Raw genomic sequence first — 14,681 nt, 5'->3', positions numbered from 1 at the left:
AAAATGCAAGCGATCAGGTTTGGAAGACTTAACTGTGACAAGAGGATTTCTCGCATCGTTTTATCTACCAAATGCGTAGAGATTTCAACTACGAAATGGAATCTCGAGCGATTACGGAGCAGCGTGTATTACGTCGGTGCTGCAAGAATAGAAATCGCATTACTATCTTGATGTATATATGGATATTTTTTGTTTGCAGTCTCACCGTACGAGATGGCATTGGGACAAGCGGAGGGAGTTGGTGTTTGCAGCGATGCTGAAGAGTACTGCACGCTCGAGGACCCCATGTTCTCCAGTCTCTGCGCCTTTCATTGGTTTGGTTTATATATTATATTATATGTATTGATTTGGTAATATACGTAATAATGAGCGTTCGAGGTATGTTCGAAGAGTGTTTGATCCGATATTTTTTATTTTCAGAAATATATACTTTGAATGTTTTTTAGTTTGAAGAAAATTTGTATAGTACATTTTAGCTTGTAGATTTAGTAGTATCGTTTCTAATATTCGCTCCATTATACTGTACGTCAAGATTTTGTATATTTGCTTAATGTTGATTAACCGTTTTGTAGACTTTAAGAAATGAAATGAAATTAATAAAATTTGGAAAATGTTTACAGTTTTTCTGCAATCTTCTAGTTCATATTAATGGCAAAAATGCTTTTCTGCCCCGCATACTACACATAACGAAATTCTGTCGCAGGCAAGAGACCCGTACATGTACCCAGGCTGTTGGCCGTCATCGGCAACATTATTTGGCCTGTCTCTGTATGAGATAAGGAACCACGAGAGAGGATTGGTACGACATAAGGAAGGGGGGAAATGTCTTTCTTTTTAGAAAATCGTGCATGAAGTTTTCTGGCTGATGAATGGGTTACACCATGATCAAGTTGTACATAAACGTCTCATCACTCCGCGCTTCTGTATCTTGAACATCCAAGCATCAACTAATTCGAAAATCGTCTGACACGCGATACTCATAGGCTTATTGTGACGAACTACGGCAAATTGTAGCAAATCTTATTTGGTGGGCTCTAATACCTTTTGTACGTTATCTGGGCTAATGTGTTTTCTCATGTCCGGAAAAGTGTTTTCATAGCTTGTACCACCAGGTTGTATGCGAGTTGTCGAAGCACACAAGACAAGCCTCCACTGAATATCAATAAGGAGAGACAGCGCTAGGTGTAATGCCCCCCCCTAGCGCCAATTCAATAGTCAGGAAATAATAGGACTGGCTAGAACTAGAGAACGCGTGAAGGGGGTGCAACTGAAGTTAATTCATAAGAGAATCCTGGAGCATCCCTGTCATACGCGTCGGGTGGTCATCGTGGAGTTTTAGTCGGTAAGAGTTCGACACTGCTCTGCTGTTACGCAATTTCTGCAACAGCGGAGTGTCCATGAGGATTTCTCCACATAAAAAAAAAAAAATTTGTATGTGAGTTACTCTGGCTTATCAATATGCCCTGTTCAAAGTTGGCCAAGCTGAATACTGTCACAGGCCTCTATTTTCCATAATAGGAGCTGTAGGGGATCGAATAATGAGACTACCAATATGTGTACTCGTTAGTGTATTGAAAACAGATCTTGTCGCGAAACGATATCTATACGGACGTTTAGTCACAGTTTATACTGAATCGTTTGCGATCACGTTCGTTTAGTCATAATAGTCAGAAGAAGGTCAAAACATACAAATTCGTCTTGTTTTACGGTTACATGTAGCGGCGCCATTGTTTTGCCCGGAGTTTATAATTCCTTACAATACCTCTTGATATTCCGAAGCAAAACAACAACATGGTTTGAAGCATATTCTAACTCTTGTGCCGCTACAGAGCTTTTTAAGGCATGGATAAATTGAATGCATCTTTGTTGAGTCTAGATGATCCAGAATGGCGAACTACCGCAAGTAGAGCCACTAATCGAAATACTAGACATGCACATATACGTAATATGTTTAACATGGATAGGAAATTGTTTTGAAATTTAACAATCATTGCAATAATTACATCGGTTCGGAAGTCGTGTTACTAGATACTTATTGTAATATCGTAAAGTAATTCGAATTAGAAATCAGTTGAAAATAGAAAAACCGTGTACGTCGTGTTTCTGTGGTTCGTTTACATTTAAGAGTGCGTACGTGACTAAAGGCACGTAGTTGGTAGTTCTTACATAGGAATGAGGGAAACAATAGACAACGTTAGAAGAAGGACGGTTTCGCTACGCAAGGCGAGTCGAAAAGTGTGCGTGTTGCGAGAATCAGAGCTAATTGAGTCGTCGAAGAGTAGAGTAGTTAGAGGTATCGAATCGTCGAAGAGTAGAGTTGTGAGAATTGATAGAGTTGTTAGAGAGAGAGAGTGTCTGTGTGTTAGATTCGTTGTGACGAGAGTGGTCAAATAACTGTAAAGTTATTTGATATAGATACGAGTATTGCATTTAGTTTCCGTTAAATAAATATCGTTTCCTGTCCAATTTATATATGTATATTCAATTTAATATTAATAAGTTGCAAGTAATCGGGAAAAAATTTCTATCCTTATTTTCCGATGTTACATTATTTTCACAGATTTCAATTCATTTATCCATTGATTGATATTAGGACAAATGAGGAACTTCGCATCTTATTACATTAACAAATAAAATGTATTGTTCTTGATAAATGGTATGCAGAATAGTATTGGAAATAAAAGACTGGTTTATATTACAGTTCAAGTGACTGATAGTAGGAAAGCAGTGATGGAAAGTGAGGCAACGTATTATAAAATTGAATCCCTAATTATAGCATGTAGATAGTATTTTGAGTGTGGACGGAGGACAAAATTATGCACATTCCTTTTTCAATTCCAAGGAAAAACATCATCGATGAGTCAGTTGTCAAAACACGATGGAAATTGCTCGTTGTTAATTGAGCAAGTTTGATATAATTACACAAGCTAAAGATTTAACTTGAAATTTGTTTGAAGAAATTTATTTTTGCTTATACCTGATGTCAAGCGCGGTATTAAGTATCATGCTTTTATAACTATTGTTTTAAATATTTTTGTGTTGAAATATTGTCGTTTGGGTGTCTGTTTTGTACTGGAGGAGTACCCGAAATAATTATACTCGTCGTGTACAGCTAAACAGCTACAGGCAGTTGTTTGTATTCCTGGAACGCGTTGGATTCGTGTTCGTATGGTACGTTGATTGGAATGACTTAGAGGTGGGTTACTGGGGGTGTGAGTAATTATGTTTCAGCCAGGATTGGATAGAGAACGCGTTTAATCGACGTTTAAAGATCCGCTTAAGATACACATGCTCTGGTAGTTTCTAATTGGATCGTTATAGATGTCGTATCCTTTCTGCTAAATACGTTTTTGGGAGACATTAAGATGAAAAAGGTCATATTTTTATCTCGTAATGTAATGTAAATTTCGATGATTTGACTGCATTGGTTGATTTTATGTATCAGGGTGAAGTAAATGTGGTTCGGGAACAATTGGCTAGTTTTTTAACAACTGCTGAACTGCTTGCTGTTCAGGGCCTTGCCGATGGTATAGGAAAAGATAATGATAGTTTAGTAGAGGTATGTTTTTCAAAATTGTTAAATATGATTAGATGTTTTCTGCTTAAATTAAAATAATACACTTGTATCACGTCAAACTGTGTTTCGGGATGACATTTTTATATCAACGTTATTGTTTTTGTATTCGTAATGACGCAATTTTATTTGATACTAGTGCTTCAAAAAAATAATTAAAAGTCAATAGATCTTGTTCATATATTTGATTTGAATGTAATTTAATATATTATTTTTACAAGATTTATGTTCCATATACATATACATTTATTTAGTTACTATTCTCTGCTTATTTCATACGAATTTCATAGTCTACAATCTACTTTACCTATTATGTGTGTAACTTAAAATCATTGGAATAATTATTTTTGCATCAACATTAATGTACGTGCCGAATAATACGTGCAGTACACCTTCATACGCTATTGATTATTTCCTGTAAATCAAGAATTTTAATATAATGTACAAAATATATAAAATTTAGCACTAAAATTGTCGCACATATATTTAAAAATTAATTGGAGTGAAGTATTTTTCAAAAATTCTTAGAATGTAAGGCCAACGTAAGATTTTACACGGAACTAGTTTCCATTTTCGCGCGTAAGACTACGTCATAAAGACAGGGGAGGGGGTATAGAAAGCGGACTTCAGACGCGCAGCGTAGACTTCCCTTAGTCATCTTACGACTGTGCTGTGAGGAGGGTGTTTTGCTCGCTGGTTTCAAATCCTTTGTGTGCAGTTGTGTGAATCTCTTCTGTTTTGTTCTACATCAAACAGGAGCCGGATACAGGTTGGTATACATTTTACTTACTCAATAATTGGGTGAAATAGTTGAGAAAGCATGGCGAGGACAAAGAAGAGACTTTCAAAAACAAACGCCAACAAGCCAGAAACAGAACGGTTACTAACATGGATTGACGAAGTTCGCCGCAAAAGATCAAAGTGTCGCCGAATGCGCAGACGCGATTTACGGATTGAAGCAATGCTGACGTGCGCCCTTTCCAAAGCTAAAAATGATTTACGCATCCGGCGATTATCAGCAGCTTCAAAATGGCAGAAATTTAAAAAACAATGCTTGAAGAAGAAGATAAAGTATACAAATTATGAACTCTACAATGGTGAGGACACGGTAAATCCGGGATCGTCTCAACAGAATCCCCGGGAGGAGCCATCGTGTCCTGAAGTGGGCAGTTTAGACGATGTCGTGTCTAAGTTGGCAGAAATAAAAGGAACGTTACAACGCTGAAGTAGCGGGAATAATGCAAGCGATCAGGTTTGGAAGACCTAACTGTGTCAAGAGGATTTCTCGCAACGTTTTATCTACCAAATGCGTAGAGATTTCAACAACTATATGGAATCTCGAGCGATTAAGGAGCACCGTGTATTACGTCGGTGCTGCAAGAATTGAAATCGCATTACTATCTTGATGTATATATGGATATTTTTTGTTTGCAGTCTCACCGTACGAGATGGCATTGGGACAAGCGGAGGAAGTTGGAGTTCGCAACGATGCTGAAGCGTACTGCACGCTCGAGGACCCCATGTTCTCCAGTCTCTGCGCCTTTTATTGGTTTGGTTTATATATTGTATTATATGTATTGATTTGGTAATATACGTAATACTGAGCGTTCGAAGTATGTTCGAAGAGTGTTTGATCCGATATTTTTTATTTTCAGAAATATATACTTTGTATGTTTCATAGTTTGAAGAAAATTTGTATAGTACATCTTAGCTTGTAGATTTAGTAGTATCGTTTCTAATATTCGCTCCATTATTCTGTACGTCAAGATTTTGTATATTTGCTTAATGTTGATTAACAGTTTTGTAGACTTTAAGAAACGAAATGAAATTAATAAAATTTGGAAAATGTTTACAGTTTTTCTGCAATCTTCTAGTTCATATTAATGGCAAAAATGCTTTTCTGCCCAGCATACTACACATAACGAAATTCTGTCGCAGGCAAGAAACCCGTACATGTACCCAGGCTGTTGGCCGTCATCGGCAACATTATTTGGCCTGTCTCTGTATGAGATAAGGAACGACGAGAGAGGATTGGTACGGCATAAAGAAGGGGGGAAATGTCTTTCTTTTTAGAAAATCGTGCATGAAGTTTTCTGGCTGATGAATGGGTTGCACCATGATCAAGTTGTACATAAACGTCTCATCACTCCGCGCTTCCGTATCTTGAACATCCAAGCATCAACTAATTCGAAAATCGTTTGACACGCGATACTCATAGGCTTATTGTGACGAACTACAGCAAATTGTAGCAAATCTTATTTGGTGGGCTCTAATACCTTTTGTACGTTATCTGTGCTACTGTGTCTTCTCATGTCCCGAAAAGTGTTTTCGTAGCTTGTACCACCAGGTTGTATGCGAGTTGTCGAAGCACACAAGACAAGCCTCCACTGAATATCAATAAGGAGAGACTGCGCTAGGGGTAATGGCCCCCCCTAACGCCAATTCAATATTCAGGAAATATTAGGACTGGCTAGAACTAGAGAACGCGTGAAGGGGGTGCAACTGAAGTTAATTCATAAGAGAATCCTGGAGCATCCCTGTCATACGCGTCGGGTGGTCATCGTGGAGTTTTAGTCGGTAAGAGTCCGACACTACTCTGCTGTCACGCAATTACTGCAACAGCGGAGTGTCCATGAGGATTTCTCCACGTAAAAAAAAAAAAAAAAAAAATTGTATGTGAGTTACTCTGGCTCATCAATATGCCCTGTTCAAAGTTGGCCATGCTGAATACTGTCACAGGCGTCTATCTTCCTTAATAAGAGCTGTACGGGATAGAATAATGAGACTACCAATATGTGTACTCGTTAGTGTATTTAAAGCAGATCTTGTCGCAAAACGATATCTATACAGACGTTTAGTCACAGTTTATACTGAATCGTTTGCGATCACGTTCGTTAAGTCATAATCGTCAGAAGGAGGTCAAAAGATACAAATTCGTCTTGTCTTACGGATACATGTAGCGGCGCCATTGTTTTGCCCGGAGCTTATAATTCCTTACAATACCTCTTGATATTCCGAAGCAAAACAACAACATGGTTTGAAGCAAATTCTAACTCTTTTGACGCTACAGAGCTTTTTAAGGCATGGATAAATTGAACGCATCTTTGTTGAGTCTAGATGAATCAGAATGGCGAACTACCGCAAGTAGAGCAACTAATCGAAATATTAGACATGCGACTCCTTCTTATCCACTATCGATCGAAGCGAGCGACTTACACCCGTGCAGAAATTCCACTACCTACGATCCTCTTTGACCGGAAAGGCCGCGCGAAGCATACAATCGTTAGATGTCACCGAGTTAAATTATTCGATCGCTATTGACGTTCAGAAGGAAAAATTCGACTGCCACCGTCAAGTCTGCATGCGCTACTGGGACTTGATTTTTGATTATCCGAAAATAACCAAAGAGACACCCGAAGCGATAGATGATTTTCTTGAGACGGTCAAGGTAAACCTCGAAGCGTTAGAAAAACTCGGTGAACCAGTTACCTCAAATGTCGCTCTTATAAAATTATTCACGTCGAAGCTACCCTCAGCCATCATTCGCAAATGGCAGCGCACATTGCCGGACAAGAAAATGCCGTCATATAGGCATCTGGTAGACTTTCTGAAAACACGGACGAACGGCGACAGGACAAGCTCTGCATCAACCGTGATAAAAAGGGAGTCCGATCAACACAAACGTCAGCGACCGAACGCACCGCGAAGTTACGCATTCACAAGTACACATAATACGTTGGTGTGTCCGAATTGTCAAGGACAACACGAATTATGGAATTGTGATGTCTTCAAAGCGAAGTCGCCTAAAAAACGCCTTGAAATCGCCAAGAGGGCGTCTCTATGTACCAATTGTTTAGGTAAGGGACACGCTATTACTCATTGCTCCGCCGGTTCATGTCGCATCTGCAAGCAGCGACACCATACATACCTACATCAAGACCATGGTCATAGCAAATCACGACCACGTGTAAGCCGGTCATCGAGCGGTCGATCATCGAGCGATCGATCATCCACCGGTCGATCACCGACCCCGCGATAGTCACATCGTTCGAGACGCGCATCCACGTCTCCCCGATCGTCTCCCCGATCGTCTCCCCGATCGTCTCCGCGAACATCTCCGAAACCTGAATCTCGGTTATCGCGAACGACGGCATCGGGATCAAATATATCGTCCAGTCCTAGACGACAAGGAAAACAATGACGTCATCAAACGACCTTGTGAGGGACCGAACCACAGAAAACGGACTCATTGATCTCGCTTCCTTGTGAACCACTGCAGCACGATTTGTTAGTCACAGCGCAGGTCAACCTATTGAACAATAAAGTTCAACCATTCCGTTGTAGAGCTCTGCTAGACACCGGCTCTAGCATGAACTTTATCACCGAAAAACTCGCTGATTCGCTAATACTTAACCAACGGAAATGTTAGGTCCCAATCGGAACACTCAACACGTTATCGACAACCTCGAAATGTTACATCACGGCCACGATCACCTCCATCGACGGCACATACGAACGCACCTTGACGTTCCTAATCATACCGACAATATCGCCTTGGGTCCCAGATCAACCCGTAGATCGCTCAATAATACATATACCGAGGAATCTCCAACTAGCCGATCCAAGATTCCATAGGCTTGCGACGATCGAAATATTGTTGAGCGCCGGACCAACGCTAGCATCACTCTGTGTCGGCCAACTTGACATCAGTCAAGCAAACGGGCCCGACTTGCGTCTGCAAAAAACGCGATTCGGATGGGTCATCGGGGAGAGCCCAACCTCGCAATCATCAGCACTCGCATTTCACGCCTCCACGGCGGCTTTACAGGCGGACCTCGCCCGTTTTTGGGAAATCGACGAATGAACGCCCACTGCACACATTTCGGAAGCGGAACGACAGTGCGAAGAACACTTTCGAAATCACGTTCAACGCACCAACGAAGGGCGATACATGGTCGCTCTCCCATTCAACGAAACAACCCCTTCGCTTGGATTCTCTAAGACAATGGCGATGAAGCGACTCATTTCCCTCTGTCGTCGATTCCAACGAGACAAACGATTCGAAGCCGACTATCGCGCCGTGATACAAGAATATGTGGAATTAGGACACATGACGAAGATTACCACGGACAACTGCACGGACGACGGATATTTTCTGCCACATCACGGTGTGATCAAAGAGTCCAGCCAAACTACAAAACTCCGAGTTGTGTTTGACGGATCTGCACCAACCACCACCGGAGTTTCATTAAACGACGTACTTCATACGGGACCGAAACTACAAGATGACTTATTCTTCATCCTTCTAAGATTTCGTTCTCATCAATACGTCATTACAGGCGATGTCGAAAAGATGTATCGACAATTTCTTGTGCGTCCAGAGGATCGAAAATTTCAACAAATTTTGTGGCGCAATTCTGATGGAGAAGTTGACACCTATCAACTTAATACAGTGACATTCGGGCTGTCAGCGGCCCCTGATCTAGCCATTCGGTGCCTCAAACAACTGGCGGACGACGGGGGACATCGGTACCCACGAGCGGCGACGGTCTTACAGCGAGACTTCTACGTCGACGATGTTCTCACTGGAGTTGATAGAAAGGTCGAGGCACGATCATTGAGAACGGAGCTCACGGAACTGCTTAAACTAGCCGGCTTAAACATTCGAAAATGGGCATCGAACGACCGGGAACTGCTACGAGGACTTTCCGAGCAGGACATAAACGACAAGCTGCTACTAGGCGAATCGCAAACCTTCAAAACTCTGGGTGTGGTTTGGAATTCCTTTGACGATTCGATCCTATATTCCGTAAAAATTAATTCCACCGCCTCTCGAATCACGAAGAGAACAATCAGCTCCGAAATCGCCAAGATCTACGACTCCCTCGGATTATTGGCACCAGTGATCGTCCGAGCTAAGATGCTGCTCCAACGACTCTGGACTTTAAAAATTGATTGGGACGAATCTCTACCAGCTGACGTGCACACGGAATGGAGCAAATATTATGCACAGCTGCCATTATTGAATAACGTGAAGTTTCCACGTAAAACGATAATCAAGGCTGCAGCGGAAATGAATTACACGGGTTCTGTGACGCTAGCGAAAGGGCTTATGGGGCATGCGTTTACCTTCGCATCATCACTCCGGATGGTCATGTCTGGACACGACTCCTCACTGCAAAATCAAAGGTGGCTCCACTGAAATCACAAACCATTCCAAGGCTGGAACTGAGTGGAGCACTTCTTCTCGCATCATTGGCCACCACAGTCCTTCAAGCTTTACCTAGCAACATTTCTCGGACTGTTTACTGGACGGATTCTACAATCGTACTTCATTGGATCAATACATCACCCCATACGCTGAAAAGCTTTGTCGCTAATCGTGTGACAGAAATTCAGCAGAAGACTCACACCTCAGATTGGCGTCACATTCCCACTGCCGATAACCCTGCAGATCTCATATCTCGAGGCCAATCACCCGAAGATTTCCTGCGACCAACCATTTGGCAACATGGTCCGGAATGGCTCCAACAACCAGAAAGATACTGGCCGACGTGGAACCCAGTACCATTAACTGAAATATCAGAGCAGAAGAAAGCAACATGTCTGGCCGTGACTCCCGCTGACCACAGTCTACTGGAGAGATTTTCTTCTTGGCCCAAGCTGATTAGAACTACCACTCGTTGCCTCCGATGGAGACAAAAACAGGATCGAGGGAGACCTCCAACCACACATGATTTAACCAATGCGCATAACAAATTGATCAAACTGTTACAACTCTGTTATTTTTCAGATGAAATCCGCACTCTCCGAACAGATCGAAATTCTGCAGTGAAGGGGAAGCTGCAACGACTCAATCCATTTCTCGACAAAGACGGGATGTTGCGAGTCGGAGGCCGACTCAGTCACTCATCAATGCCGTTCAGTCAGAAACACCCACTCATTCTACCCAAATCCTAAGTCACAGCGCTCATAATCGAGCATGAACACCTCATCAATGTCCACTCCGGAACTCAAGCTACCTTATACGCCTTAAGAAGATCTTATTGGCCTATCGACGGCCGTAGTCAAGTTTGGAGCACGCTGAAGAAGTGCGTCCGTTGCTGCCGAGCTAATCCACCTCCAGTGGATTACATAATGGGCGACCTCCCAGCTGCACGGATAACGGAATCTCGAACGTTTACCAACGTCGGAATAGATTATTGCGGACCGTTTTACATCAAAGAACGAAAGGATCGCAACCGACGCAAAACTAAGGTATATGTAGCAATCTTTATATGTCTTGCAGTCAAAGCAGTCCACATCGAGCTGGTCGGCGACCTCACTAGCGAGGCCTTCATTGCTGCTCTGCGAAGATTCATCGCTCGCCGAGGATTCTGTGTGACAATTTACTCCGACAACGGTACCAACTTCGTTGGCGCCAACAATGAATTACGAGAGCTCCGAAATCTCCTGCAATCCGACGATCATAAGGTAAAGGTTCAGTCCTTTTTAGCCGACCGACGGATCGAATGGCTCTTCATTCCTCCCAACTCACATCACTTCGGAGGGCTATGGGAAGCTGCAGTGAAGACCTTCAAACGACATTTCAGGCGTGTCGCAGGTAACGAGCTCTTTACATTCGAAAATTTAAATACACTTATCATTGAAATCGAGTCTATGACTCCAGCATCATCTGATCCATTACAACACAGGCTGGGGATACATGGGAGGCAGACGTAGAGAGGACGGAGCTGCGAGCGTAATCGAAATCTCCGGTAAACTGGAGAGCCTGGGCAAGGGAGGTAACCAGAATGGAGGACTAGTGCCTGTGAGCGCAAAACGGGTGTGGATGCGGGTAGTCCGGCTTGGACAAGGAGGAGTTAAAGCAAAACATACCAAGTGTGAGGTTAGGACGGTGGAGTAGCCATATTAGGACGCGTGACAACAGCGCCGCTACACGGGCTACCTGAGGAACTACCCAGACGCAGCCATATTGGCGCGTTGCGCGGGCCACTTGAAAGTGACAGCAACTGGCAGAGTGGCAAGTGCTGACCGAGCGACATTTCCTGCCCAACGGGGAAACGGACGCAACCATGGCGAAAGAGAAGGAGGTAGAGGAAAACGCTAGGGGACGGAGGGAAACGGAACTGGCTGCGGAGCCGCCGCACGTTAGCACCTGGAGCGTGACGAAGGCGATGCCGCCAAAGGAGGGACCCTCCCGCTTCACGCTGTACAAGGAGGGAATATAGACTGAGGAAACAACAGAGGAGGAGGAAACCCTCGCCAGACAAGCACCCCGAGCGAAGAGAAAGAACGCCAACGAATCCCCCGAACTCCCCGCGGACCCGGCTGAAGAAATGAGAACAGCCACAACGGCGGACATAGGAGCCAAACTGATTCGCCGGGCTGCCGAGGTGGCCAAGGCTGCCGAGGCACCCCGCAGCCACAAGGGCACGCAGGGGAAAACCCTGAAGGAGGCGGCGAGAACCATCACCGCGGCCGTGACAGAGATAGTGAGGAGAACGGACCCTGTCACCGACGTACTCGCTATAGCGCAAGGACGCATAGCAACACTGGAGGCGGCGGTAGAGGCACTCCGAAAAGAGCCGGCCTCGCGCCCCACCGCGGATGAGAGCAGCTACAGGGCGCGTCTCGCTGCAGTCGAGCACCATGTAGAGGAGATGAGGTCCTTGCTGCACCGACTGGAGGAACAACTGCAGGGAACAGGAAAAGGAGAAGGAAAGGAGGTCGCCCCTGCCGCGAACACGAGAGGGATGGAGCCTGGAGCCCCAAGCGCCCCAGCGCTCAAGGGAGGCCGAACGGCTGTCACCGAATGGCAGACCGTCGGAAGGAAAAGAAGAGGAAAGAAGAAGGAGGCAGGGAAGAAGCAGCCGGCGAAGCTGATCCCCGAGACAGGGGCGGAGAGCCAGAGGAAAACTCCGGAGAGTGGATTGGAGAACGCACGAAGAGGGGGAGGCAGGGGGCCCCTCCCGCGCGCGCCGCGAACGTCAGCGGTAACAATCACCCTGACGGACAAATCGAGCCAATCCTACGCGGAAGTGGTGGCTGCGGCCAAGGACAGTGTCTCCCTGACCGATCTCGGCATCAACACGATGAGGATGCGGAAGACCATCACCGGAGGTGTCATCTTAGAGGTCCCTGAGGACCAGGGATGGGAGAAGGCCGCAGCGCTCGCAGCACAGCTGACGCGGGCTCTGGACCCGAACGAGGTCCGCGTGGCGACCTCCTTCCGAGCCGCGGAGGCAAGGGTGTCCCTGATAGACATAGCGGCCACCAAGGCGGAAATCCAGAACACCCTGGCGAGGGAGAGCGGTTGCAAGCCGGAGGACATCAGGCTGGGAGAAATCCGCCCCGCCCGGAACGGACTTGGCACCGTATGGATACGAGGCCCTGCCAGTGCAGTGAGGAAACTGGCCCAGGCTGGAAAGGTCGCCATAGGCTGGTCGACGGCGAAGGTCGAAGCCATCGAACGGAGACCGTTACTGGAGATCCACGGCTGCAAGAGGCAGCGAGAAAGGCTCCCCGTCGCAAAGCGACCCTAAGCGCGCGAACAAGGAGGTAGGCACGGAGGAAGCCACAAACAAGGAAAGAACACCAAAGAACTGAGAATGCGCATCCTCCAGACTAACCTGGGAAGGTCAAGGCGAGCACAAGACCTGCTCCACCAAACCATCCGGGAGATCACGGTCGCCCTAGCGGTGGTGGCGGAACCATACAGAGTTCTGGATGCCCCGGCGTGGGTCGGAGACACGGACGGAATGGTTGCCGTTGCCTGGACATCAACGCCCGGGGCGTTCGCCCACGGAGCCCTGCAGGAACGCGGCAACGGGTACGCCGCGGTCGAGTGGGCAGGGATGATGGTGGTGGGGGTGTACGTGTCACCTAACAGCGGACGGGCAGCGTTCGAAGAATTCCTAGACGGAGTTGGCGACTGCGTCAGGCGACGACTCCCCCGACAAGTGCTCGTCCTGGGAGACTTCAACGCACACTCCACGGAATGGGGAAACGCCAGGACCAACGCGAGCGGCCGCATGCTATCAAACTGGGCCGCGGGACTTGGACTTCTGTTAGTGAACAGGGGCTCGACCAGTACCTGCGTGACGTGCAGAGGGAGCTCCATTGTTGACATAACATGGGCCTCCCCCGAGGCATTCAGGCGGAAATCAGGCTGGAGAGTGGCCGAAGGGGTCGAGACGCTGTCGGACCACCTCTACATATTCATGGAGGTGGACGCACCTGGACCTGGAATGCCGACGACAAACGACGGGCGCGGCCCGCCGAGGGGGAGACACGCGCGCCCACCACCTAGATGGAAAATAAAGGAGAGGAATGAAGATCTACTCCGGGCGGCTGCTATAGCAACAGCTTGGAGCTGGGAGGCCTCAACATCGACGACCGAAGCAGACGTGGAAGAGGAGGCCGAGAACCTCCGCCAAGCCATGACAGCAATCTGCGACGCATCCATGCCACGAGCCACACCGGGCACGGTGCGAAGCAGAGCAGTTTACTGGTGGAACCCCGACATCGCGGAACTGAGGACGAGATGTGTCCGGGCTCGAAGACAGTACCTAAGGGCCCGCCGCTGGCTACGACGCGACGAAGAAGAAGTCTCCTTGCGCTACCGGACGTACCGCGCGCTACGGCGCTCGCTACAAAGGGAAATTAAAAAAGCGAAGGACCGTGCCTGGTCCGAACTGGTCGAAACAGTCGAGTCGGATCCATGGTGGAGGCCATACAGGACGGTGACACAGAAACTACGCGCGAAGGACCCCCTGACAACGGCGGAAATGGAACCTGCGCTGCTGACGCGGATCACCGGAACGCTCATTCCCCCACAAGAAAACAGAGAGGCGGAACGGCCACGGGAAACGACACGACCGCTGGAATGGAGGGACGACTGGGAAGTCACGGAGGAGGAGATATGGGAGGCAACCAGAAGAATGACCGCCCGCAACGTGGCACCGGGCCCGGACGGAATCCCTGGCCGGATCTGGGGGGAAGTGATGGGGGTCATGGCCCCCAGACTCCGGCACCTCTTCACAAGATGCCTGAGGGAGGGAGTCTACCCCCGGGCGTGGCGGACGGCGAGGCTGGTCCTGCTCCA

General features: G+C 46.6%; 2 protein-coding genes and 1 pseudogene across 2 annotated transcripts; all 3 read left to right on the top strand.

Annotated features, from left to right (window-relative positions):
* The first annotated feature begins 5,022 nt into the window (after window positions 1–5,022).
* LOC117215302 lies at window positions 5,023–7,775 on the top strand (annotated as a pseudogene).
* Window positions 7,776–8,579: 804 nt separating this feature from the next.
* Window positions 8,580–11,480, top strand: LOC117215301. The gene is made up of 4 exons (XM_033461677.1): window positions 8,580–9,570; window positions 9,636–10,499; window positions 10,863–11,047; window positions 11,244–11,480. Exons 1-4 carry the CDS (start codon window positions 8,580–8,582, stop codon window positions 11,478–11,480), a joined length of 2,277 nt encoding a protein of 758 aa, XP_033317568.1.
* Window positions 11,481–13,185: 1,705 nt separating this feature from the next.
* Window positions 13,186–14,577, top strand: LOC117215308 (the record flags this gene model as incomplete). Its single annotated transcript, XM_033461684.1, has 1 exon — window positions 13,186–14,577. A coding segment is annotated over exon 1 (1,392 nt), but the record flags the coding sequence as incomplete, so codon positions are not given.
* Between the last annotated feature and the right edge of the window lie 104 nt (window positions 14,578–14,681).

This window comes from Bombus bifarius, unplaced genomic scaffold, assembly GCF_011952205.1.
Source record: "Bombus bifarius isolate JDL3187 unplaced genomic scaffold, Bbif_JDL3187 scf7180000009509_frag, whole genome shotgun sequence".
NCBI classification, from domain to species: domain Eukaryota; kingdom Metazoa; phylum Arthropoda; class Insecta; order Hymenoptera; family Apidae; genus Bombus; species Bombus bifarius.
The sequence above is the reverse complement of the archived record's forward strand: the minus strand, read 5'-3'. Positions and strand labels throughout refer to the sequence as shown.